The sequence below is a fragment of the Gopherus evgoodei genome, chromosome 5 (genome assembly GCF_007399415.2).
Source record: "Gopherus evgoodei ecotype Sinaloan lineage chromosome 5, rGopEvg1_v1.p, whole genome shotgun sequence".
Taxonomy (NCBI): domain Eukaryota; kingdom Metazoa; phylum Chordata; order Testudines; family Testudinidae; genus Gopherus; species Gopherus evgoodei.
Genome location: NC_044326.1, coordinates 43,905,784 through 43,931,712, shown reverse-complemented (window position 1 = coordinate 43,931,712; position 25,929 = coordinate 43,905,784). Strand labels below are relative to the sequence as shown.

The following is a 25,929-nucleotide window of genomic DNA, read 5'->3' as shown; positions in this document are numbered from 1 at the left end:
CTGGTTGCCCTTACATGTAGGAGTCACATGGGGGACATGCCGCTGCTTCTGGGAGCTGCTTGAAGTAAGTGCCACCTGGAGCCTGGACTCCTGATCCCCTCCCACACCCTAACCTCCTGCCCCAGCCCTGATCACTCTCCTGCTCTCAAACCCCTGTCATGGTACAATTCCCCACTCTGAACCTTAGCGTCCAAATATGGGGTACCAGCATGAATTCCTCTAAGCTCAATTACCAGCTTAGAACCTGTAGCACTGCCACCAACCAGGAATTCCAGTGCCTGGTACACTCTGGTCCCCACAAAACCTTGCCCGGGGACCCCCAAGATCCAGACCCTCTGGATCTTAACACAAGGAAAGTAAACCCTTTCCCTCACTGTTGCCTCTCCCAGGCTTCCCCTCCCTAGGTTACCCTGGAAGATTACTGTGATTCAAACTCTTTGAATCTTAAAACAGAGAGGACAATTCACCTTCCTCCCTCCTTCTCTTTCCCCCTCCCAGACTCTTCCTGAGATAAAGTAATCCTGGCACAGAGAGAAATCAGCCTCTCTCTCCGTCTTCCCGCCTTTCTCCCCACCAATTCCCTGGTGAATCCAGACCCAGTCCCCTGGGGTCTCACCAGAATGAAAAAACAATCAGGTTCTTAAACAAGAAAAGCTTTAATTAAAGGAAGAAAAAACAGTAAAAATTATCTTTGTAAATTTTAAAAAAATGGAATAGGTACAGGGTCTTTCAGTTATAGACACTGGGAACACCCTTCCAGCCTAAGTATACAAGTACAAATTAAAATCCTTTCAGCCAAATACACATTTGCAAAGAAAGAAAACAACCATAAGCCTAACTCGCTTTATCTACCTAGTACTCACTAGTCTGACCTTATAAGAGCCTGTATTGGAGAGATTGGAGAGAAACCTGGTTGCATGTCTGATTCCTCTGAGCCCCCAGAGTGAACAACCACCAAAACTAACAGCACAGCACAAAAACTTCCCTCCCTCAAGATTTGAAGGTATCCTGTCCTCTGATTGGTCCTCTGGTCAGGTGACAGCCAGGCTTACTGAACTTGTTAACCCTTTACAGTCAAAGAGATATAAAGTACTTCTGTGCTATTAACTTTTCTTATCTGTTTATGACAACCCCTCAGTCCCAGCCCAGAGCACTCTCCTGTACCCCCAGCCCCTCATCCCCAATCCCACCCCAGAGGCTGCACCTCCAGCTGGAGCCCTCACCCCCTCCTGCACCCCAACCCCCAATTTCATGAGCATTCATGGCCCACCATACAATTTCCATACCCAGCTGTGGCCCTTGGGCCACAAAGTTTGCCTACCCCTGTCTTAGGCAATTCTCACACTGACTAGGCCCTACAAATGCTGTTATTCATCTGACAAGAAACAGGATGTGGGTGGTTTGCTAGAATGGCTCTTGTCCTCATGCATCTGTTCCCTTTTACGTATGACAGAAAACTGGTTTAGGCATCTTGCATTTCACAAGCCTACTTACAGTTTTAAAAATTAATTCAGAGGACATAAGTAGCTCTCCTCTGGGTTCTCACTAGTATCATTCAAGCACTATAACGCAGTTCAAAACAAAAGACAATTCATGTGAGACTTCCTGCAGAACAACTTAGCTGCTGAAAGCATGATTTTAGTTTACATAAAAAATAATACACATATACTATGTCTAATAGCTTCCTCTTGATCACTTAGAGTAGTGGCAGAAGGAAAGATAGTCAAGATCATCTGCTTTACAGCAGGAGCATGCTGCTCTGCTAGTACAGAGCTGTCTTAAAACAAGTTTACACCTAGCCTCTGGAGGACTTTTCCCTATAGAGGGATCCTCAGGTAATGTAGAGCTGCCAGCCACAGTGACTGAGGAAAATGAGGTATGGCCAGGACTCCCTGGCTTCTGTACCACCCCATTCAGGTTGCTCTAACTTGCATCACAGAACTGGCCCAGTGCAGAGCGCCCTCAGGATTGGCAGAGAAGTAGAAGCACCTTTACACACACATACATACATACTCTGTTGCATCCAGTGTGCCTGGGCCAGAGTTTAGTATTTATCCCTAATCATACAGTGCATCTTTCCTAATTGAATCTGCCTAATATTTTATATTGTAATAAAGACTTTCAGTAAACATATAGGAGCAGAAATGGGTAAGTGGTGAGGATGAAGCCAGACACTGTTAACAAAAGTCAATTTCAGAACCAAAGCAAAGTTAAGTGGTTTAAAATATATGGGTTCCTACCGTTTGGGAATCCCAAGACAGTCAGAGAAGCCAAGAAGCATTTTTGCCCTTCACAAAGAGAAAAGCAAGAGTGGAAAGTAAGCAAGGATTTGGGGACTTTTCCATAGGGGCAGCACAAAACCCAATAGCTGCACGTTGATTTTTTTAAATTTTTTAAAAGAATGGTGATTGTTATTTTGATAGCATCCTAAGTAATGTTTCTGGTAATTCTGGGGTAAATAATATTAAAGGGTTGGGTTTAAGTTCTAAAAATTGGAAATAACTTCTCATGCAGTATAGAACAAAAAGGAGAGGCCAATGTATAAATAAATATTTAAGGAAGTAATAATAATGGCTGATAGCAGAATAGGACAAACATGGAAAATATCTGGAAAAACACTAACTGGGCTAAGGACCTCATTTATTGTATTATATGTTAGAGTGCCAAGAGTCTGGGATGGATATCTTGTTATTATTTTAAATCTAAATAAATAAATCTAAAGCCCATTGAAGTCAAGAGATACTGCTGATGATTTCAGTGAGTTTTGGATCAAGGCCTAAAATCATTAGTTTCTAGATTCCTGCATGTGTTAACCTTTAGAAACACAGAAACCAAAGACCATAAGAGCCTCAGTTCAGCAACGACCATTCACTGTAATTACAGAAAGATCAGCTGTGTGGAATATGCCCACCCAATCCTAGCAGATGATCCCTGCTCAATACTCCAAAGAAAAATGAGCAACCATAAGTCCCTTCCCAACCCTAGCTCTGGTAACCAGTTCAGAACTCTACACGTGAGCAAGAATCACCACGGTTAAGGACCTAAGCCACACACACATTTCTGTTAAGGTGAAATTAAGATTGTGGACACACAGGTGTAGTTTGAGTATACCTATCAAGAATGTGAGTTGAAAAAAATAGTTAGAACCTATGAAATTCAGAGCGTTTTGGTCAAACTTACAAAATATCCAAAACCTTGAAAATATTCAAATTGTTAAGGTTGAACTAGGTCCCCACAGAATCTCAAACATGGGTCTTTTAATGCAAGTACAGAAAGACTTCTTCTGCATGCTATTCGTTTAATCATGAAAGGTCAAAAGTCTTTTATATGTACTGGCAGTGAGTGTAAAGGAAACCATAAAATTGCACGACCACTATACAATTAAAATTAAGGTGTTCCACTGTTTGTGGTCACTGATAAAATGAAACTGTTATGGATGCAGAAGACAGCATGATTTTCTTAAGGCATCTCTATAAAACAGGTTACTTACATTAACCTTATTTCCAATGCTTTCAAATATTTGGGTAAACATTTAACCTTACAAAGCCACTGTCCAATTACATTTTTAGAAATTGATTAATTTAAAAAGACAATTTTTGATCCAGCACTTCTTATATTCTGATGTAAACATTTTTTTTTAAAAAGTATTATATACGTTTTTTCTGCTGCCCTGTTAGTGTTTGAAGGTGGGTTTTTTGGTTGGTTGGTTGGTTGTTTTTTCTGTTTCTCTCTTTTACTGGGCCCAGGAGTAACACAACCAAATATGCTTGATTCCCTTCCTCTTTTTGTGCACCCTCTTGTCTGCTGTTGCTTCAGGGTTAGGGTATGTCTTCACTGCAGAGTTAACTTGGGCTCTTACTCTGGTGTTGCCACTCCCCACATCTGCACACACAACTCTCTCACCTGAGTTTGGTGGTGCTTTAAACTCTGGCTAGTTAGGGCTTGGCTGCCATTGTCACTCAGGCTGCTAACTCACCCACTCTGTAATGAGGACACAGACGAAATCACTTGCATGCTGACAGTCCTCCAATGTCTTCCCATAATTCCCATCTTCCGTGGGTCTAAAAGGACAGACATTCTCCCACAGTTCACTAAGAACCAATCATAGAGTGGCTCACACCCATATGGTAAGGTCCATTATTGTGGTGTTCTGTTCCAAGAAAAAGGGTACTACATATTCTACGCAATTTTATGTAAGAAATAACCTGAGAGATCTTGTGTAAAAAGTTCGCTGCCAAGAAACCCTGTCATGCATCCAAAGTTAGCTGGCTGTCAATTGATTCTGACACTATGCTGATTAAAGAATGTTTGGATATAATTTCCACAATTTTGCCTCATCTGGGTCCAAGACAGTACAAAATGATTGAAATATGTTAAAAAATGTATTGAAATAATTAGTGAAAGCATCATACAGCTCATACATGATAAACAGATGAAAACATATATAAAATGCTCAAAAACCTCATATTTTTTATCTTTGAATTATGCATTAAATTGCTTCTAAAGCACAGAAGTCTAGTCCATCTAGTGCATATTATACACCAAAATTTTCCTCACCGATCATGCCTGTTCTCACTTTCAGGTGACATTGTGAACAAGAAGGAGGCAACATTATCTCCTGGAAATGTAAACAAACTTGTTTGTCTGAGCAAGTGGCTGAACAAGAAGTAGGATTGAGTATACTTATAGGTTCTAAAGTTTTACTTTGTTTTAAATGCAGTTTTTTGTACATAATTCTACATATGCTAGTTTAACTGTCATGATAAAGAGATTGCACTACAGTACTTCTATTAGGTGAAATGAAAAATACTATTTTTTTTACTGTGCAATTATTTGTAATAAAAATAAATACAAAGTGAGCACTGTACACTTTGTATTCTGGGTTGTAAGTGAAATCAGTATATTTAAAAATGTAGAAATCACTCACATTTAAATAAATTGTATTCTATTATTGTTTAACAATGTGGTTAATCACCATTAATTTTTTTAATATATTTTTTAATCGCTTGAAAGACTTATTAAAAATAAAAATTTTCATCCCATTTGCAATTTTTTTTTCTTGTATATGACTTAAGATCTTCATTAATATTTGCCCTATAAAGACTCAGATCAGACAAAAATGATTGAAATGTATTGAACGTATATTAAAGATAAAATTGAATGGATTGAAGTTATGGACAAAACCCTTTTGTCTGGATGATTTCAAAATTGGTAAATTTGGATGTGCTGTGACAGAAAACTGCAGGGTTTCTTGTGGAGACCTTTTAAACATAAGATCTCTCAGGTTATTGGCTATATAAACGTGCAGAGAGTAACAAAACTCATTTTCTAAGTACTATAGACTTTGCCATGCAGCCTATCAGCTAAATTGTTCAGTTCACCAGGTATTTGGGTTTCTTTCGCAAGTTGTTTTGAGATTAGATTTAAATCTGTATTTTAAAAAACATTAAACTCTCCAGATTGCTCAGAAAATTCCAGTTTAATTGAAGTTAGAAAATTATGATCCCACTATCTAGTACTAACATGGTACATGTCACTGTAGATATGTCTTTGTTAGAGTTAACTCAGGTAGGGTGACCAGATAGCAAGTGTGAAAAATTGGGACAGGGTGTTGGGGGTAATAGGAGCCCATATTAAAAAAAAGCCCCAAATATTGGGACCGTCCCTGTAAAATCACATTTGGTCACTCTAAACTCAGCATCTGAACCTGAGCACCTGAGTTAACTTAATCCAGGCGTGAGCAGCTACACTGCAAAGCTATCCCCAAGTTATTGTGTCCTTACTGGTGCTTTACTCACCTATATGAGTTGCTAAGCCACTCTATGATTCTCTCTCAGTGAATGGTGGGAGAACTCATGTGTTCTTTTATCTGCCTCTGATCACAATCTCCAGAGGGAAGTGAATTCTCAATCATTTTTGCCAGAACTTGCTTAATCCTGGTGCTCATGAAAATAATCCTGAAGACAGAATTCAGATTTTGGCCTGGGTCAGATTTCAATGACTAGCAGGTTCATTTTGTTTGCTTTAACTCCCCCAGAATGGATAGCCACTCTTCTAAAAAGTCTGGAAGCCCATTCCCATTTCAAGTTACACAAGATGAACACTGAACTCAACTGGTAATACACTCATCATACTTCCAGGAACAATACATTAGCAAAGAGTAGTTTTATAGTTTTGTTTGGACCTTAGTGTTGCCTCCATTTCTCACAATAAACTATTTGGTATCAATAGGAAACAAATTAATAGGTTTTCCAACCCCCACATTCATCTCTACACACAAATAGATTGGTGGCATGATGGATTTATCAGACTAAAGGGGAATATTTGGTAGGAGCCACTAATCATACTGACAATATGAACCTGTGGTCTAATTAAACATTAAAAATCCACCAAACTCCCCCCCCCACTCAATCCAGGAACTAGCCATTTAAATCTGGTCACCTTCTCCCATATCTAGAATGGAGAGGGATTCTGAAAACTTTTTGACTTAAATAGGCAGTATTCAAGGGGCAACGACCTCCAGCCTCTTCGCATCTAAATTATAGGTTATGGTAAACAGGAATGTATATGCGGAAGTGATGCTGCATGCAGCAAAAAATCTAGAGGGTGGAATGAAGATAAAAACAGCCTCAAAAGTAAGTCCAACAGGGTAAAGGCTACTAAACTGTTCAATCCATCATGAATCTGTTTTTTTTCCCCCTCTCCAGTTATGCTGAGATTAGATTGAAACCCAAAGTTCCATATTTTTTAAAAATTCAGATTGGTCAAAATTCCAGTCTCACTGGAGTTAAAACATGATCCCACTGTTTGGTACTCAGATAGTCTGTGTTATATTTGAGCACCCACTGTAGTTAATCAATGGCTGTTTTTAGTAACACTAGAAATTGAAGATGTGTACCATCTTTGGCTGTGAAGTTAAATCTATCTTCACTCTCGCTCCTTTCCAAAGTATTTAGTAGAAAGATATGGTTGTAAATCATGACAATGTATTTGTAATAAACTGTAGGAGATACTTTTACCAAGTGGCTACACGACTAGACAACCATCTTAAAACACTTTTTAGAACTTCTGTTTACATATATAGGTTATAATTTTAAGAGTTCTGTGAAAGTCCAAAGGAAACTGTTTTGGGGTGTTACAGCAGTAAATAGATGTAAATTACAATTACACATAGGAACTGACAGATGGAATCAGACCATGGTCCATCTAGTTCAGTAGATTGTCTCCAGCAATGCCTAGTACTGGTTGCAAGAAATCTTTTTATGGACCCATGTGAAATAATTTTCCCATAGGAGAAAATTCTTAACCATCAGTTAATAGTTGGTTTATGCCTTGACGCATAAGGGCTTGTATCCATTATTTTATCCTAACTACCATAGATATGTCTGCTGATGTTTAGGTCTCCTTTTCTGAAAAACGTAGTAAGCGCTTGGTCTCTGACTCAAACTTTAAGGCCAGAAGACACCAGGATCATCTAGTCTGGCCTCCTGCACATCACAGGCCACAGAACCTAACCCACTCACTCCTGGAGTAGGCCTATTACTTTTGGCTGAAGTTACTGATGTTCTCAAATCTTGATTTAAAGAAGTCTTTAACTTATCGAGAACCCACTGTTTAGTCTAGTTTAAACCAGACAGTGACCCATGCCCCACATGGCAGAGGAAGACAAAAAACCTCTAGTATCTCTGCGAATCTGGCTTAGGGGAAAATTCCTTCCAAACGCCATATATGGTGATCAATTAGACCCTGAGCATGTGGGAGAGACCCTCAAGTTAGAAAACTGGGATAGAATTCACTGTAGTAATTCAAGGTATTCCCCCCTCTTGTGTCCCAACTCTAGCTGTCATTCTTAGCAGTATTTCTGTCCCATTTTTTAGTCATCTGATCACATTAAGACATTCACTGAGCCAACCAAAATGACTCCCATTAAAATTCAGTCCTTTTAACCATTTACCAAGTTGAAAATTGACTGATTATTCCCATTGTGTTTTGTGTCTTTCACCTTGTGGCCATCATTTCTTATAGGATTTTAATTGTTATACCAAGTAAGCATTTCTGCTTCTCACAGCTTGCAGCAGCTAAGCACCTCATTAGGCTATCTTTGGCACACCCACCATACTCACTATTGCCTCCTCTTTAAATCTACATGCTGTCAATGAGATCCATATGTAGTCTGATACGGCCTTCAATCGTCTGAATTAAAAAGTAATGTGCTAGTTTTAACAAATATGCTCTGTTGCCAATTTCATAAAAGCTCCACCATATAGGGTGTATGTTTTGTTTGGTTAACTGCCTCTTAATTACACTTAATTGTCTTGTGACTTGTAAAAGTCACATTTCTGAATATGTACAGAACAGTGACAGCCAGGCAGCAGTAGCGCTGTACCCTTTTTTGAAGGTTACACAAATAATCAGGTTTTATTGTTTAGAATAATCCTTGCTCTATAGTTAAGGTGACTGAAGCAAATTAATTCTTACTGCACTTCTCTGGACTCTAGAAGCATTGAAATAAGGGGTAAGACATCAGGGCTTTGCTATCAAATTTCCATTGAAGACTATGAAGATATCATCTGCAATAGGATATTACTTTACTTACAATGTAATTGTCTAGCTACAAACATTCTGTGTTGTCACAGCCTAATATCTTGTGTACAGCCTAACATTTTCCCTTGCGTCAAAATAAAATCCTAGCAACTACCCATATATGGAGTAAGATCAGTAGTATTTATTTTACAGTACCCTATTTTTTCCATTTTACCGCTTGTTTACAAAGGAAACCACTGGAATAGAGAAATCTCACTTTAAAAGGAATTATATTTTGCTTTCAAGATTCAATTCAGGTTCACACTATGCCAAATACTTTTAGCACAATAAAACAAAACACACAAGAATGCTGAGTTACAGACTAACATTTTGACCAACACGGGCTGCATGTTGTACAATCCCCAACATTAATATGGCATTTACAATAAACACACATTATATGGTCCTCAGTGAAGTATATTCATAATTCCAGACTGCAGTGTGTCCTCCCATGGTTTTCAATAAGTTAGTTTAGAGTTGTCCTTGCGTTTCATTTTCAGAAGGTAACTACAGGGGCAATGAAAAGCAATGTGCATGGAATTTCTGTACAACGTGAAACATCCCAAGTCTCACTGAAGTCAATAGCAAACCCCTCCCACTCGTTATCATTAGTACTACTTAATAAGTAATTATGAGCCCAGTCAAAGATCAGAGCTGCATCATATGATGCACTATATAAATACATACCAAGAAGCCAGTCTCTGCCCCAGCATGATATTAAGTGTCGTTAAAGAAAAAGACACAGGGCTGGCATGCTCAGCTCCAACCCAAGATACTGCATTTCCTCTTCCCCTGCCTGCAAGATGATGTATTTTCATAGATACCCTGGCAATAGACAACCAATGTCCATTCTGGCCTGCTTCACTGACTAATTTATGCTGACTAGCATATATGTAGTAATACATATTATCTGCTCCATATTTTTATATATTAGTATGCATTAAACACCAACAACATTAAGCACAAATATTGTAATAGTGATGTAGCCTAAAACCAGCCTACACCATAATCCCATAACTTCTTCCATTTGCTGATGTAAACATTTGACATAAGCATGTAAGAAACTTGTCAAAATCAAGATACATTCATTCTATGTCTTAGTACAAGCTAAGGGAGGCACCTTCATGGACCAATACCTAGAACGCTAGTATCTAAAACAGAACAAGAAGTTAGGGAGCTGGGACAAACCGATGGGTTGGATTTTAGTGACATGTAAAGAGATATACAACTTGTATTATGTATAAATAATACCAGCTGAAATATGTAACTTGGGGATCACTCCTTCTGTGTAAGATGAATGTAACATCACTGCATCACATAGCTTCCCACAGACTGGTATCGTATATAAACATTACTCCTGTACTATATTATTATTGTCTTACAGCAGTAAAACATGTCCAGATGGTTCATTATTAAATAAAGTGTGGCGGCCAAGTGTGGTGGTCTACCCCAATTTTACCAAAATTATCCACAGATTTCCAGTGCCCCTTAGTTACACAAGTAGCCTGCCTTGCAAAAATAAAACTAGACATTCATCCAGCGCTATTCAGTTCCCACATCATCAAAAACTTGGTCATTACTTTGCTATCGAACTAGGCTACATACATGTAAAAAGCAGACTGCATTTACAGAAATTAAGGCAAGTACAATAAAATATTTTATTAGAACAAGACTTGATTATTGAAACATATTTGCACTGTATCAGACATTTTTGGTTGCTAGTTTTAATAAGAAATCCCTTGATTTACTCGAATAAAATAAGACATTAGACCAAAGAGGATGTGGAACACATACTGGTAAGGATATATATTTTAATAATTTTTTTTTGGTCCTTACAAATCCCTACTTTTTAAATAGTGTAGAGTTTTGCCCACAACATGTTGCAAAGACCATCTTAATTGTTTACTCTGTCTTGGGCTGCAGTTTATTTTTTTCTGGTTGAAAGAAATACTCTTCGATAGCACTGACCAGCTCATCTAATTCCTTCTTCAGTTGGTCAGGGTCACTAAGGAAAAAAGAAAAAAAGGAAAAATCAAGTAAACAAAAAAAAAAAAAAACCCCACAAAGTAAAGCAGCAAAATAGGCTAGAAGTAAAGGAAGAAAGGTCTATATTCTGAGGGTTTGTCAAGACAGTTAGTGCATGGCAAGCTGGGATGTAAATTACAGTACACTAGCAGTCCATGTGGACCCTGCTACTACATGATAAAAGTTCCCCAGTGTGCACTCATTTATATCCCAGCTTGCCCAAGCACTAACTGTCAGTCTAGACTAGCCCTCAGTCTGATGTTTTAACCGCAGATTTTCTATTAATGCTAGTAAAATTGCGCGCTTGATTTCTTAGAACCACATGTGGGACTACGTCAGTGTTTAGCTCTAATCTTTGTGTATCAAGGAGCTGAATTTATGTTTGTCCATGTTTTTCAAAATATAACTTGATATATGATAACAGCTGATTTAAGCTTCAAACCTTTCCTATTTCATCCCTAGTTGATATGTTTAGCAACATTTAGATCTTGTATTACATTTTCTTTCATTCATGATAAAACATAAATACCATTAGCCTTATTTAACAAAAGTTAAAATATTTTAACAATATGCTATAAAAACATATATTTGTATTTTTTAATCCATCTATCGCCTCTCATCTTAGATTGTAAACTCAAGGACTGTCTTTTTCAGATATTGTTATATACAGTCTATCAAAATGGGATTGGGAGCTTTAGGTAAATATTACCATAAATATTCAACATTAAATATTTAAAGATAAATTTTGATAAGCAATTCATAGACAGTGTTTTCTGTTTTGTATTTGAGTTAGTTGTTAGTGTTCAAAATTTTCAATTAACACTACAGTTTAGCAATCAAAAAGTTATGGATACAGAAAAAGAAAGAAATGCAAGCTTCTCCACAATACTACATTAATGTGCTTCAGCCAAAACATTGCACATTGATATGGTAGTCTCCATTTCTATTCAATTCCTGACTTCTAATGAAACTTGCAAAAATGTGTTGTCTTTTTGTTTTGTGGAGACCAACTGAGCCACCAATTCATTTCACACAGAGCATGGTTCAGACACTACCAATCTGGGCTAGATCTGAATGACTAACTTAAAAGTAAAATACTACATATGCTAATTGTCAAAACTAGAAGGCACGTTTCCCCTCCTCCCTTTCAAAAACAGAGAAGGAGGGTGCTTTGAGATTTGAAGTTGCTTGTTTTGATGATGGTAGGTTATACTAATTACAGTGCTGCACTTAGAATGTTACATGTGATGTACTCTTAATTTATCATAAGAAAGCCTAAAGCATACAGACATGTGCCAGTGTTTAGTATTTGTACATCTACATAAATGTGTCCTTGGTTGAAAGAGGAGAGGAAGGAGAACAGAGATTCTGATGAGGGATCCAGAAGACCCACCACATAATTAAGAATATGTTCTTCGAAAAAAACTCTCCAAATTGTTTACATTTATGAAAGTGGGCCAAATTCATCTTGGTGTCAAACAAATGGGATAAATACCACGATGTTATTTGACAAGGCTACTTGAGTCAAAGGAGTAAGTATAATATTTCAGTAATTAGAAGTCTTGATAATATTAACTTTGAAACAAAAAAAAGATTTGAGAAAGGAAGCAGCCCTTTCAAGTTATTGTGGAATATTTTAATACAATTTTAAAATGTATCAAGTTGAGGGCCCCTTCCTGCTCCTATGGAAGTCAAGACAATGTTCAATGAAACTTCAGTGACAGCAAGAATTGGCCATTAATTGTGTGGAATTAAAGCTTAGAACACACTCTTTTGCTAAAGACTGCAATTATTAAAATAATATTAAAATAGGCCTTTTAAAAAAAATAACTGAACATAATCCTAAAAGCAACAAAATACCCGTGTCCAGGAGGTGCACAGAGTTCAGCATAGTATTTGATTTTTGGTTCTGTCCCACTGGTCCTCATCGTAGCCACTCCTCCATTAGCAAAAGTAAATGTTATCATCTGGCTACTTTTACTGGTAGGAAGCACCTAGAAATACATACACACACATCATAGAATAGCTTCCTTAAAAGTTCACTACTTAAATATATACAATGAGTTTTAGATGCAAGGAAAAAAAACAACAACTTGTATTCAGTACCAAATACACCAACCTATTTTATTTTGGCCACCCAACTTCAGACATGTTAGAGTTAGTCACAATCTTACCCTCAACCTAGGATTTGAAAAGCGAAGCCACGTCATGGCTTGTGAGTCACTACTAGATAACACATCTTGAAATCTTGTCAAGATTTTGGTAGCATATAGAAAAAGCTACAGAAAGCATGTGCTCAGTGACTATCAAAAGCAAAAAAAAAATACAAAATCACCCTTGATTCTAAAAGAAGGCTAAAGAACCCAAAGCTTCACATCCGAATAGATATTTTACATTTCTTATATCAATGCTGAGGGGAAAGATAATCCTTCCAAGCAGTAGAAAAAAAAACAGAGAAAAACTTGAAGCTGTAATAAATAACACAATCCTCCAAGTTTCCTCTGCCATTTTATGCAGCTTAGACAAGATCATAAAGTATGGCTACAAGAATCTGTGTGGTTTTTACTTGGTATTTTCACTTTTCTCTGTGTTAAGTACATTGTTAATCATAGGACTATAAAACCTGATCTATCATTATTTTTATAAAAGGATACTTACTGCCTTTTGATCAGGCTGGCTGCTATCATAGCCAGTAGTTAGATCCCTTACTCCAGAAACTTTAAATTTGCCACATGATTTTGGGTACGTGTTCTTTCCATCATAATTTCTAAGATTCTCAAATAGCTCTTTAATAGTTTTAGGATCATGGCAGATAAAATATGAAGCTTTAGTAATGTGGTAGCCATACCTGTTAAGAAAAAATATAATGATTTGAGAACAGATTGTGTATACCTTCTCATTGTGATACAAAACACACCATGATACATGTGTGTTTATAATGCATCTAGGTCAAGGGTTCTCAACCTTTTTCTTTCTGAGGTCCCTCAACATGCTATAAAAATTCTACACCCCACCCGTGCCATAACAATTGCATATAAAAGCCAGGGCCAGCGTTAAGGGGTAGCAAGCAGGGCAGAAGATCCTACAATACAAGATGACCAGTAACTGTTGGCCTATGCCTTGTTTATGTAATCATATACCATGTATCTGCAAAACTTTCTGTAACACACAGGTCTTACAGGCACGAAACGTTATATAAAAACAGGGACTAGCCCTGTGTGTAACATGAGCTCTAGTCTCCCATCAAGCACATCTCTTTGGCATTAATGGCAAATACACATGCACCAGGAGCCGAATGGACCTACCTAAGTTTAGAGTGTTGTGACTGTGTTGGTCTCAGGATATTAGAGACACAAGGTGGGTGAGATAATATCTTTTATTGGACTAGCTTCTGTTGGTTAAAGAAACAAGCTACGCCTTGTTTACGTATCTTGTGATGCATATAGAAGATCCCTGGGGTGGATTCATGGGGGATGAGGCTGTACCATTTCCCAAGATACACAAACCTTCAAAAGATGAGTCTGGGAGCTTACATTCACAACTTTGCTAGACAATAAAAATCATGGTCTTAAAAAAAAGGCTGGATTTATGACTTATTACAGCAAACTGTAAGTAACCCACTAACCCTTCTTTTTTGTCCTATGACTGCAGGGGTGTTAATGGGCCACTTCACCTTGAATGGCCCTTAGAATGTGTGTTAATTTCTTATGCTAACCAATCTGTTCCACCTTGTATTTAAGGGTGACACTGGGTACCACTCCCAGACCTGAAGAGCTTTGTGTAGTTCTAAAGCTTGTGTCTTTCACCAACAGAAGTTGGTCCAATAAACTATAATATATCTCACCCACTCGTCTCACTCTGGGACCAACACAGCTGCCGCATTGTAAACTCAGGAGGGTCCATTTGGCACCTGTGTATTTGTAATTCCCATTAACGCCAAAGAGATGTGCTTAATGGGAGAATAGATCTCATGTTTCATACAGAATTGGATCCTGTCTTATAGGATCAATTTTTTCTTGCTACAAGATCTATGTGTACTTAAAGTGTTACAGAAGCAGTTGTATAGCTTGTCACATGAATAAAGACTCAAACTGAAAAGTCAGATGAGGCAACTGTGTATATTCCTAAAAGAGAGAGAAACACAGGCACTGAATATGTTAAGCTTTGTTTTTATGAGACAGAGCAACTAGCAAGTAGATCATTACTGTTGCAAAAGTACTTTGCCTCTATATTGTATTACATATTATTCAGTAGCAAGTTAACTAACATATTGGAGATGGAGAACACCCGATAAACTAGACAATGAAATTAAACTCACTCATCATAGATAGCTTTCAGCTGCTGAGACAAAGACAAATTTTTGGTTGCTAGCCAACTAGACATCTCTGCAGTTATAACTGCAGCACTGACGCCATCTTTGTCCAGGACAACAGGGCTGCACATATATCCTAAACAAAAGAAAGCATATGAAAAAGAAACCTGTTAGCAAAAGAAACTAGAGTATACAGAGAAAACCAGGTTGACAAAGAAATATTGACACGCTGCAGAAGTTGTTTGTTTTTATTTTTTTGGGTTTTTTTTTTTGGGGGGGGGAGATGAAATCAAAGTTTCACAATGGTGAAGCTTAATCACAGAGTTTGGTCCCAAATTTGATTCTTTCCAGTGCCAACGGAACTCCAAAAGTCACTTTAACTGGTGTTGGAGTGCTATTCTTAAAAGAAAAAAAGAAGTAGCATCCCAAATGTGCCATATTTGTGTGTCAATTATTCATAACAATTAGAGTTGGTTTTTTTGTTTACTTTTTTAAATTGCCACCCATGGAAACTTGAATCTCAGATTTCAAGTTAAACTTGGCTTCTTCATGGCTCATGCATACTCTGCAATTGGAACTGCATTAACTATTCTAATAATAATGTACAAACCAGTTCACTACCATATCTGCACCACCTGTGAAGTGCTACAATAAGTAGTAAAAACTTAGTGAACCAGGCAGATATGATACTAACACTCCTGGGGAGTAAGTGTTGAAATGATAGGTTTCAGAATAGCAGCCGTGTTAGTCTGTACCTGCAAAAATAACAGGAGTACTTGTGGCACCTTAGAGACTAACAAATTTATGAGCATAAGCTTTCGTGGGCTATAGCCCACTTCTTCGGATGCATCATGCTCTCTGTATGTATATATATATATATATATATGTTCCATTCCATGCATCCGAAGAAGTGGGCTGTAGCTTATGCTCGAAAGCTTATGCTCAAATAAATTTGTTAGTCTAAGATGCCCAAGTACTCCTGTTCTTTTTGCTGAAATGATGGCATTTTTATATAGCCACATTCTGGACAGAAGTGATCTTTACTGTTCTACAGTGCACCAGAGCTATCTATACTGTTCATTTCTTACCTATAGCTTCTTCAAATGCGAATAAAACAGTTTTCTCCTGATCTGTGAGCTGCTTGGCTCTATTTCCCATCCACTTGAAACCTGTCAATGTCTCCTAAAGTGAGAGGGGGGGAAAATGTAAGATACATTGCACAGAAAAACAAAAACATGACTAGACTTTTACACAACAATTTACCTCAAAGTGAAAGCCTTCCTTCAGCGCAATTGCTCTCAAGATTTTGGAAGAGACAGTGCTGGATAACATGTACACATCTTTGATGGCAGTAGGGTCTTGATTCTGATTTTTCCAGCAAGTGAAGATCCACCAGCCTAAAAGAGCTCCCAGCTCATTGCCAGAAAACACTTTCCACTCACCACTGAAAACAAAACATGATGCAACCATTATAAAAACAATTTAAAAGACAATACTGGAGAACATTTAATAGTTATTGTGTACAAGAAAATTGGCAAAACAGATGAAGTCATCTAACTGCTGTGAAGGTGAATTTGATTTTCAAAGGACAAATGGGAGTTATGCATCCAACTCCCACTGAAAAAAATCAATGGGAACTGGGTGTCTATTTCCATTTGAAAATATTCTTTATTTTTTTATCCAACTAAAACAAAACATTCTTCCTCTTGTCATTCCCATTGGCTTCTGTGCCTGTCAAAAGCTGCAACAATTCACTATCCACATTTGATGATGCTTTTTCTCCTTAGCTTTAACAGTTGTATTTTTAATTTTAAATTAAGGTATTTTGGTTTTGGAGCATCTACATCATATCTTGATAAAAAGACCTCATATTTACAAGCTACAGCACCAACATGACTTAGGGAAAAACAACTCGGTACTAAATGACCATTATTTGAGTGGGTTCAGTGACAGTCTGGGCTACTAATTTTCACTTAATCACAAGTACATCAGTACAGTAGGTCATTAAGGAAGAATGGAAAAGTTTCAAATACAGGGAGAAATATCAAAAGGGTCAAAGCTGACTCAATTATTGGAAGAGCAAAGAAAAAGAAGGGAAAAGCAGAAGAGAAAAGGAGAGAGAGAAAATTGTTCAAAAATCCAGTTGTGAAGGGGAACAAAGACATCACTAAAGCTGACATAAATCAAGACCTACAAAAACAGTACCTGTTGTGAAAGAGAAGCAGCCTCAGTTTCTTGCATCTATTGATGCCAATAAGCACAAAGTAATGCCCAGCAACAGTTTAGTGTAATAGCAGATGACAAACTACTTGCGCTCTAACGGGAGTTTCTGTCAAGGAAGAAGTACAGATACTGTAGAAGTCTATTCTTAACATACTAGTTAGTGTACAAACATCTTCAGCAGGAGGAAGAGGACAGAACACAAAATGCGAGGACTGTGGCTGTCCAAGAGATCAGAAAAGAGAAAGGCACAGAAAAGCAAGTACATACATTGCTTAATTCAGACCTAGCTCTCACTGCTATAAAAAAGTGTGCTAAACTACAAGAAGAGTTTCTAATATAGAACATTAAAGTCAGGTTTAAAAAAACCTAAAGATGCATTTGGCACTCTGCTCTAGGTAAAGGTCCCCAGCAGAAGCATTTTCTTTTCCCTCAGTGCCAAGGAAGTCTTTTGTGTGCGTTTGACACATGCAACATTTTGCTGGCTGCTTGACTTTGCACCTTCTTCCTAATTAACACATTTGCTTTTTACATTTCATTTTTGCTAGTATGCTAATGGACTTGGAAATTGTGTTCCTGACTGAAATGTACTTCTGATTTAAAACTTCAGTGCACACATCATTACATAAGAATGGCCATACTGGATCAGATCAAAGGTCCATCTAGCCGTGTATCCTATCTTCGGACAGTGGCCAATGCCAGGTGCCCCAGAGGGAATGAACAGTACAGGTAACCACCAAGTGATACATCCCGTCGCCCATTCCCAACTTCTGGCAAACAGAGGCTAGGGACACCATCCCTGCCCATCCTGGCTAATAGCCACTGATGGACCTATCCTCCATGCATTTATCTAGTTCTTTTCTGAACCCTATTATAGTCTTGGCCTTCACAATATCCTCTGGCAAGGAGTTCCACACGCTGACTGTGCATTGTGTGAAAAAATACTTCCTTTTGTTTGTTTTGCTGCCTATTAATTTCATTTGGTGGCCCCTCATTCTTGTATTATAAGGAGTAAATAATACTTCCTTATTTACTTTCTCCACACCAGTCATGATTTTATAGACCTCTATCATATCCCCCTTAGTTGTCTCATTTCCAAGCTGAAAAGTCCCAGTCTTATTAATCTCTCCTCATATGGCAGCCATTCCATACCCCTAATAATTTTTTTTGCCCTTTTCTGAACCTTTTCCCAATTCCCATATATCTTTTTTGAGATAGGGTGACCACAGCTACACGCAGTATTCAAGATATCGGCGTACCACGGATTTATACAGAGGCAATATGATATGATCATTGTTCAAAAAAGGGTGGGGGGAAGCAAACCTAGGTATGTGTGCTGGCAAAACATTAATATCCTGGAACTGACATGGCTACAACTACACAGCATAAAACATTTTAGAGTGAAGGATGACAGGCTTCATCTACATGTCCTTAATGGACCCAGGGGAGAGGGTGCTAATAAGTCCATTCCTCTTCCCAGATACAGAAGTGCCTCTCTAATCCACACAGCTGGAGCAAGGAAAAGCCCTTGAGTTGCTGTAGGAATGAAGAGGATCTGAGCTCTTCTGGTGAGCATGAAGAACACTTGTGCTCTCCTCCTCTTCTTCTGTGGGAGCTTGAGAGCCTGAGTTCATTGGAGTGGTATAAACTCAAACCTCTCTAATTTCAACAACCACAGGAGGAGACATGGTAAATAGCCCTCTCTCAGTGCTTAGCCAGTGTCAGGGATGGGGCCTGAGTTTCAAATCACTCTGATAGCTCATACATAGTGTAATATCATCCATACTGCCCCTGCCCTTGGCAGCAACAGCAGAACTTAGTTCTGTACTGCAAGGAAATGAAAACCTGAAGTCCACCTTCGGTGCAGGTTTACAGTAGGGCTGTCGAATAATCACAGTTAACTCACACAATTAACTCAAAAAAATTAATAGAGACTAAAAATATTAATCGCAGTTTTAATCACACTGTTAAACAATAGAATAGCAATTGAAATGTATTAAATATTTTTGGATTTTTTCTACATTTCAAATATATCAATTTCAATTACAACACAGAATACAAAGTATACAGTGCTCAGTTTATATTATTGTGGATTAAAAATATTTGCACTCTAAAAAACAAAAGAAATAGTATTTTTCAATTCACTTCATACAAGTATTGTAGTGCAATCTCTATCATGAAAGTACAACTTATAAATGTAGATTTTTGTGTTGTTACATAACTGCAGTCAAAAACAAAACAATGTAAAACTTTAGAGCCTACAAATCCCCTCAGTCCTAGTTCTCATTCAGCCAATCGCTAAGAAAAACATGTTTGTTTTACATTTACGGGCGATAATGCAACCCACTTCTTAATTACAATGTCACGTGAAAGAGAGAACAGGTGTTTGCGTGGCACTCTTGTAGCTGGTGTCACAAGATATTTATGTGCCAGATGCATTAAAGATTCATAAGCTTCTTCATGCTTCAGCCACCGCTCCAGAAGACATGTTTCCATGCTGATAATGCTTATTAAAAAAATGCGTTAATTAAATTTGTGACTGACCTCCCTGGGGGAGCATTGTATGTTGCCTGCTCTATTTTACCTGCATTCTGCCATAAATTTCATGTTATAGCAGTCTCAGATGATGACCCAGCATATGTAGGTCGTTTTAAGAAGACTTTCACTGCAGATTTGACAAAACAAAGATACCAATGTGAGATTTCTAAAGATAGCTATAGCACTCAACCAATGTTTAAGAATCTGAAGTGCCTTCCAAAATCTGAGAGGGACGAGATGTGGAGCATGATTTCAGAAGTCTTAAAAGAGCAACACTCCAGTGCAGAAACTACAGAACCCAAACCACCCAAAAAGAAAATCAACCTTCTGCTAGTGGCATCTGATTCAGAAGATGAAAACGAACATGCATCAGTCTGCACTGCTTTGGATCATTATCGAGCAGAACCCATCATCAGCATGGACCCATGTCCTCTGCAATGATGGTTGACGATGAAGGGACATATGAATCCTTAGTGTATCTGGCATGTAAATACCTTACAACACCAAGTACAACAGTGCCATGCGAACACCTGTTCTCACTTTCAAGTGACATTGTTAACGAGAAGCAGGCAGCATTATCTCCTGCAAATGTAAACAAACTTGTTTGTCTGAGTGATTGGCTGAACAAGAAGTAGGACTGAATGGACGTGTAGGCTCTAAAGGCTATTAGCCAGGATGGGTAAGGAATGGTGTTCCTAGCCTCTGTTTGTTAGATGGTGGAGATGGATGGTAGGAGAGAGATCACTTGATCATTATCTGTTAGGTTCACTCCCTCTAGGGCACCAGGAAATTGGCCACTGTCGGCAGACAAAATACTGGGCTGGATGGACCTTTGGCCTGACCCAGTATGACCATTCTTGTGTTTTAAATGCAGTTTTTTGTACATAATGCTACATATGTAAATTCAACTGTCATGCTAGAGATTGCGCTGCAATACTTGCATTAAGTGAAATGAAAAATACAATTTTTTTTTACAGTACAAATATTTTTATCAAAAATAAATTTAAAGTGAGCACTGTACACTTCATATTCTGTGTTGTTACTGAAATCAGTATACTTGAAAATGTTGAAAACATCAAAATATATAAATAAATGGTATTCTATTACTGTTTAACAGCACAATTAATCCCGTTTAATTTTTTGAATCACTTGACAGCCCTAGTTTACAGCTGTATAGATTAACTTCTGCTCTACCAGATTAGGTGAAATAAACATTAAATGTCTGGGAGGTAGTATTCAGCAGTGCACTCCAGTTGAATCTCTGTCATCTGGTACAGCTTTTCAGAAGCTGTCTATATGATGCTAGTTACTCAAGGGGACTACAGGATGGTGAGCCAGAATTACAAGTCACATAAGCTACAGGCACATCTGACAAATGTGGCAGGTCCCCACTTTCTGTGGCCCAAGCAACAGAATCTAAATAGGCACACGTCCAGCTCTGCATGCTTTACAATGGAATTGAGAACTAGTATCCAAATCATCAGAAGTTGCTGAGCACCTACAAATCTCATAGGAGTCAACGTGAGATGCAGATACACAGCATCTTTGAAAAAAATTCAGGCTCAAGGTGTCTAATAAATATCTCAGCATATGTAGTCAATCACTACCCCATTCTTGAACTGTGAAAAAGATAGAAGGCGGTTGGTATCTAAATGAACTATGCTGTCCCCCTGATTCTGGAGGTCAATGAAAGAGTGACATGCAATTAAAGACGTTAGTTACTACTTACTAAATGAAACGAGTGAGAAAGCATGTTTTGCAGTGTACTACGGAAGATTTTTATTTTAAAACCTTGATAAACTATAAAGTAGACTAAGCTATTTGGGGTAAGAGCTGTCTCTTCATATTTGTCTTCTTTTTGTATGTTACCTGGCACAATGGACTCTAAATCATCATTGCAGCCTCTGGGTGCTATTGCAATATAGGTATTATCAATTTCCCCCCACTTTTCCTCCCCACACTTTTAGAGCTCTCAGGTTTTCCCAATAACATCTATGAATGGTAAGGCCAGAAGGAACCATTGTGATCATCTAGTCTGACCTCCTGCATAATACAGGTCACAGGACTTCCTAGAATTAATTCAGGCTTCAAGTCACATAGCTGTGGTTGAACTACAGCATATTTTTATTACTGTACCTTTCTTGTTTCTCTGCAACAAGAAGTCGATCAGCATCTGGGTCATTTGCTAAAATAATTCCAGCCCCTTCTTTTTCAGCCAAAGCAAAAGATAACGTCTAGAAAACAATGGTAAAGTGCAACATCAGAGAAGGATCAGTGCTTCCAAGTAATATTTTCACTTTCTTATAGGTCTGTAACATTCCCATTTTATTTTCATTTGAACCCACAAAACCACAAAGCTATGTTTACAGCAGAAATGCTGTCCTTAATTCATTCAAGGGTACCCTCAGTATTGCAGAGATCTCAGTGGGTAGCAGCAGTACATCAAAATAAGATATGGAGTGTGAAGAATAAATTAAATTACACCTATTTCTACATTTGGGGGCTGATTCAAAGCCCACTGAAGTCAATGGGACTACTCACACAAGTCAAGTTACTCCCATGAATGTTTTCAGATAAGACCTTAGATATCTACATTTGATATCATCTTATTCTATAGTTTAACTGTTAACCACTGATGGATTCAGGTTGTTAAAAAAATTATTGTAATTGGACATTTTTTAAAGATGGAGGAACATTCTCTGTTTGTTTTTTTAAGGGCCATTTTATTCTCCATACTGACACTGTATATTCTACTAAAGAAAAAAAAATCTTCTAGTAGTTTATCTTGTTATTAGATAACCAGTTCATTAAAAGCTAAACAGGAACTATGAAAAGACACTGGTTAGCGTTTCAAGAAATCGAACAGAATGGAAACTCAAAATGAAAAAACTATTTTATAAAAAAAAGTTCATACCTAGGTTTACAGTGACAATTTCTGGCTGGTGGAGAGAACACTTTTTAATATAGATTGCAAATATTTAAAAAAAAAATATTTACCAGTACACCTTTACCCTCTTCAGGATTTGGGTACTTTACTGTTGGAAATTCTGGATCAGGATCCTTCTGTTCAGCAACAGCCAATGGAGGTTTAAAGTCAAATGCCTTAAAGGCTGACTGCACAAATTCATGGCCTACACCATGCACAGAAGTGTGGACGAACTTCAGCTTTGTTTCCTTGTTTATATTCCTGAAATCAAGTAAATTAATGATGATGTTCAATTAATATGGCCACTGTGTGCCACTTAATGCGGTTCAGAAACAACCATGACTCAATACTCTGCAACAGTGTTAAACTATGAAGCCAAAGAAAGACAGTTTGTATTAAAAGGTACCTTTTTACCCCTGTCTCGAGCCCTACATATGACTGTACCAAGACGTCAGATAAACTCTACAGAGCCTTATAGAGCACCAGAGAAGGGAAAGAACATGCATGATTGGCTGATAAGATTCAGTATCACAAGTTGAGTAATGGCATTTAAACAGACTTCTACATAGGAGCAGAAGCTACACTGAACCACAGTGCTATGTTATTTATCTTTCACTCACCATATGCTTGTGTTATAATTTTTAAATACTTTAGAGGCACATATAACTAAGAACTAAAACCACTTATCCTCCTAAGTAGATACATAATGCTTGTTTGTAATATTACAGCATCATTTTTCATACATTCCTGGCTTTCTAGTATATTGAGTTTAGCAGTTGCTAGCCTAAGGGTAAAGTTAATATAAGTGACAGAAATTAGAGTTTTGGTACTCAGCTCCTCCCACTCACCACCCCCAGTTTTAGTTTTAATCTCTCTTGTTTAAAATCAAGTTAAAAATATAGGTTTGTCACCAAGAGAATGACAATCATCACCAGCTCACCTGTGAAAACAATGCTTTTGTATGTCTTTAAAGTAGTCCTTATTGATAGTGACATAAGGATCATGAAGTAGCAAGCTGCTGTCAATCAGACTGTCATCCCAAGCCTGAGGCCATGGCTCTTGGTTCTCTTCAATAGTTTGAGAGATTCCTTTGTCATGAGGTGAGGTTATCTGTGCACCATTTTCCCAATAAACCTAAATGGTACACAGGACACACACGGGTTATTTTCAAACATGAATACGTTTACTGATTTTAGTTGGCTAAATCCTGGCACAACCCATGGCTGATTCCAGTAAATACAGCTAAAACAATACAGTAACAAACTTGGGATATAGATTTCCCTAAGCTTTGTTTTTCTGAGGATGTACTACCCTATATTTAAATCTCCCACAGAAAATAAGTAGACCACCATCAGGCTCATCTCATTTAGAGATAAAACCAAATTTCAGGCCATTTGCTAGGCAGTTAGTTAATACTTGTCCATAGAACACTGTATCAACCTACATAGTTTCCTCCAATTTTATATATAACCACTATGCATGAGACAAAGGGAAAAAAGGGAGGGGAGGGATTTTTTTTTTGGTACTAAAAAGACTATTTTTAACTGTAAAAACAGTCAAAAACTTTTAAGTCACCTACAACGCCTGCTTCTCTTGGTCTTCAAACTACTTCCACACATGCGACAAATCATTAATTTAAGTCATGTTACTATAAAATTCTTAAAACTTTCAAAGGTCTGAACATATTTGAAAAAGCAGCAAGATTGAAAATTATATATATATATATATATATATATATAATATTTTAGAACACTGAAGCAACTCATTCTGGAGGAATGAACACAGGATGAATGACAAAGATCTGAGTTCTAATCTTGCATCTGCCCCTAACTTGCTCTATAGCCCTGGGCCAGCCACTGTCTCATCTGTAAAATGGGGATGATACTACTTACCTTCCTCCTTCCTAGGGCTACTATGAAGATTAAGGACTGGATAGCTTTTTCAACATACAAAGTGCTATTATAAATGCTATTATTAAATAGTCATGTCTGAAAACAGTGCAAGATTTAAGTTATATAGGAATACCTTGTAACCATTATCTTGTTTTGGGTTATGGGAAGCAGTAATCATAATTCCAGCAGAAAGTTTCAGATGAGTTATTGTGTAGGGCTGTAAAACAATAGTATCAAGAGTTATCCTGGAGTTTCCATCTTACCAAATTCTGGGAATCAAGCCACTGCTACAACCATTCAATCATGATTTCAAGTCTAGAAAATATCAGTATTCTCTTTATTGATTGTGAGCCATGCCATCTAGTGGCTTGACTGGTTAATTGCAGGCATATTCAGTACCACACATGTCCAATAAAAGTGTAAGGTCAAACAAAGACTATTTGATTTTCCAAAGTCTAAATCTGGACTGAATATACCAAAATAATGAAAGCAAAGAAATAATGTATATGAAAAATGTTAGCCTCGCAGCTAGGATCTTAAATAAGCATGAGAGTAGCAAACCAACGAGCTGATAGATCAGTTTGGTTTTTTCTAAAAAAAGATTATAATAGTTTTTTGTATGTGACAGTACCCCATTATGTTGTATGAAAAAAATTATAGACAACCATACCACAAAAGGTGTTGGTGTTATATTGGAGAAAAGGTACACTGGAATTCCCTGACTGATGAAAGTTGTTGCAGCAAGTCTTGCAAACCTAAATGACAATAAAAGTTTATTTGGAAATACATTCATGAGATTCTCTCACTAGCCAATTAAATAAAATTCACAAGGAGCATATAGATTTGATTCTGGTATAATTCATTTGTCCCTTATTCTCGTGACAAACATGGTCCAAATTTGCAGTGCAGACTGGATTTTATCTGTGTTTCATACCAAAATGCAAAAGAAGAGCAAAGCTATAATACTTATCTTCAGATGTACAGTGTATACACTTTTACATTCAAACTGCACACACATCTAACTGCTCCAAAGAAAATGCTATTGAAGCAGTGACCAAATTAGAATAGATTCCACATAACATGCAAAGAAAATCATTTCTACAGATTACTAAGAGTACCTCTTGCTGCTACTTCCACTTGAAGGATGGGCGCGAGCATCAAAACCAATGACTACTCCTCTTTTCTTTAGGTCACTGAAGTTCTTTTCAAGGTACCTGCAAAATCCCTAAAGACAAAAAACTCAGAACTCAATCTTAGTATTTTTAAATGTGGCTGCAATAAATTTAAAAATCTAAAAAAAAAAAAAAAAAAAAAGCAAGTAACGTACTCTAAATTGGTTTAGGGTACAATTTTCCAGGAGCAAGAAATACGGATTGAAAACCAAGAAAATGCCAAGTCTTCAAACAAAAAACTACCATTGATGGGTTTTATAA

The 25,929-nt window shown here is 37.5% G+C and overlaps 1 protein-coding gene across 1 annotated transcript in view; it reads right to left on the bottom strand.

Annotated features, from left to right (window-relative positions):
• Positions 1-8,794: 8,794 nt before the first annotated feature.
• Positions 8,795-25,929, bottom strand: part of PGM2 (phosphoglucomutase 2) — a 32,578-nt gene continuing 15,443 nt past the window's right edge. The window contains exons 3-14 of the mRNA XM_030564157.1: positions 25,615-25,721; positions 25,167-25,251; positions 24,630-24,713; positions 23,545-23,738; positions 22,676-22,865; positions 21,815-21,912; positions 16,184-16,364; positions 16,009-16,102; positions 14,927-15,056; positions 13,267-13,456; positions 12,469-12,602; positions 8,795-10,588 (exon numbers count right to left, since the gene is read on the bottom strand). Coding sequence (XP_030420017.1) covers positions 10,486-10,588; positions 12,469-12,602; positions 13,267-13,456; positions 14,927-15,056; positions 16,009-16,102; positions 16,184-16,364; positions 21,815-21,912; positions 22,676-22,865; positions 23,545-23,738; positions 24,630-24,713; positions 25,167-25,251; positions 25,615-25,721 — 1,590 coding nt within the window. The 3' untranslated portion in view covers positions 8,795-10,485. The remainder of the gene's footprint in view (positions 10,589-12,468; positions 12,603-13,266; positions 13,457-14,926; positions 15,057-16,008; positions 16,103-16,183; positions 16,365-21,814; positions 21,913-22,675; positions 22,866-23,544; positions 23,739-24,629; positions 24,714-25,166; positions 25,252-25,614; positions 25,722-25,929) is intronic.